The sequence below is a fragment of the Telopea speciosissima genome, chromosome 8, assembly GCF_018873765.1.
Source record: "Telopea speciosissima isolate NSW1024214 ecotype Mountain lineage chromosome 8, Tspe_v1, whole genome shotgun sequence".
NCBI classification, from domain to species: domain Eukaryota; kingdom Viridiplantae; phylum Streptophyta; class Magnoliopsida; order Proteales; family Proteaceae; genus Telopea; species Telopea speciosissima.
The window spans coordinates 14,611,067-14,613,259 of NC_057923.1; the positions used below are offsets into that span (position 1 = coordinate 14,611,067).

The window sequence follows — 2,193 nt, forward strand, 5'->3', positions numbered from 1 at the left end:
TCTCAAACTCATAACCTTCCCTTTTTTTTTTTTGTTTACTTTAATTTTCTGGGTAATTAAAGCTCTCTCTAGTCTCTATCGATGGATGGATCAATTAAATTAATTAATTAATTGTTTAAACTTCAATTAAACATCTTCATTAGTATCTTAATTCATTCCCAGATTAGAGTAGCCATGTTTGGTAATCTTCTTCATTAATAATAATTATATCGATCGATTCTTGTTACCCACAAGAGACCTTCAACTTCTTAATTTATTGTTACTTGTTTTCCTCTCCAATTATTGATAGTGATTGGTACATGAAGATGATAAGACGAGTTTAATTTCCCTCCCTAGCTCGTTCTTCTTGTTCTTCTATATAAACCAGCTTCAAGAACCCAAGATTAAAACAATTCCATCAAATTAAGCATCAAAGCAATGGAGATGGAGAAGAAAGTTTTTGTTGTTGTTGTTCTATCTTTTGCTCTATTTTTGGGTGTAGCCCAGAGCTTGGATATCCATGAAAAGGATCTGGAATCGGAAGACAGTCTCTGGGACTTATACGAAAGGTGGAGAAGTCATCACACGGTTTCTCGAGATCTTTCGGAGAAACAAAGGCGTTTCAATGTGTTCAAAGAGAATGTCAAGAACATTCATGAGTTCAACAAAAAGGACGAACCCTACAAGTTGAAGCTTAACAAGTTTGGAGACATGACCAACCATGAGTTCAAGAGTACCTATGCAGGCTCTAAAGTGAGGCACCACAGCATGATGCGAGGTGCTTCACGTGGGACTAGTGGCTTCATGTACGAGAACGTCGAAAGCGTCCCAACTTCTATTGATTGGAGGACTAAAGGTGCCGTCACTCCTATCAAGGATCAAGGCCAATGTGGTAAGTGTTAGGAACTTGGGTAGAACTCATCCTTAAAAGTTACGTTATCAATGCTTTCGCAAATCCAATTAATTGATGTTATGTATGTTGCAGGTAGTTGTTGGGCTTTTTCGACTGTGGTTGGGGTTGAGGGTATAAACCAAATCAAAACCAAGAAATTGGTCTCCTTATCTGAACAGCAACTGGTGGATTGTGACACAACTGTGAATCAAGGTTGTAATGGAGGACTCATGGATTACGCATACGATTACGTCAAGACAAATGGAGGGCTTACCACAGAGCAAGGCTATCCCTACACAGCCCAAGATGGAACTTGTGTAAGATTATTGATCTGAATCTAGCTACCCCTAACATTTTTCACAGAATTATATAAATTAAAATATCGAATTGTTCTGAATTTGCAGAAGAGCAGTGCTCCTGTGGTGACAATTAATGGACATCAAGATGTTCCTGCTAACAACGAGAATGCCTTGATGCAAGCCGTCGCAAACCAACCTGTTTCTGTTGCCATTGAAGCAAGTGGTTTTGCTTTCCAGTTCTACTCGGAGGTGAGAAATTAATCTAGTGCCAAGTACCTATTAACCCATCCACATCTTTTTTTATATCCGATGTGGGACTATTCTTTTTGCCTTATGCGTGGATATCTCAACAGTTATTAACTCAATTAATTGCTTTTTTTGTGGTGGTGATCGATTGATGAACAGGGGGTGTTCACTGGATCCTGTGGAACAGAATTGGATCATGGAGTGGGGGTTGTTGGGTATGGAACAGCTCTTGATGGAACCAAGTACTGGATCGTGAAGAACTCATGGGGATCAAGCTGGGGAGAAAAAGGTTATATTAGAATGCAGAGAGGAATCAAGGCCAGTCATGGACTGTGTGGTATAGCCATGGAACCCTCTTATCCCATCAAAACCTCTGCTAATCCTTCTGCTGCTGAGGAGGCTTCTTCCTCTCTCAAGGACGAACTCTGATGATCGGAGCTTATATCTATGTCTTCTTCAATTCTAGTCTCTCATCTGTTGCTTGATCTTAATTTTAATTAGTTCCTCATGAGAACAATTAAGCAAAGAATTGTTTCTTCAATTAGCCACCTCTTGAAGGTTGGTTTAGTGTGCTTAAGTTATGTATAATACAATCTCTTGGATTTGTGAAACAATGAAATAAAATTTTTAGATTGATCGATCAGTAACCGCTGTGAATTACTAATATAATCCCTATTGATCGTTAGTTTCATTGTGATCTAGATAAATTACAGAACCAAAATATCCAAAAATGGCATGCTTCATGCATAGTCACTGCAATTGCTTTATGTCACTACC

The 2,193-nt window shown here is 38.7% G+C and overlaps 1 protein-coding gene across 1 annotated transcript; it reads left to right on the plus strand.

The window, feature by feature from the left end:
- The first annotated feature begins 402 nt into the window (after positions 1 to 402).
- Positions 403 to 1,845, plus strand: LOC122672899 (vignain-like). The gene is made up of 4 exons (XM_043870406.1): positions 403 to 871; positions 965 to 1,189; positions 1,268 to 1,419; positions 1,576 to 1,845. The coding sequence occupies exons 1-4, from the start codon at positions 418 to 420 to the stop codon at positions 1,843 to 1,845; spliced, it is 1,101 nt and encodes a 366-aa protein (XP_043726341.1). The 5' UTR covers positions 403 to 417.
- Positions 1,846 to 2,193: the final 348 nt, after the last annotated feature.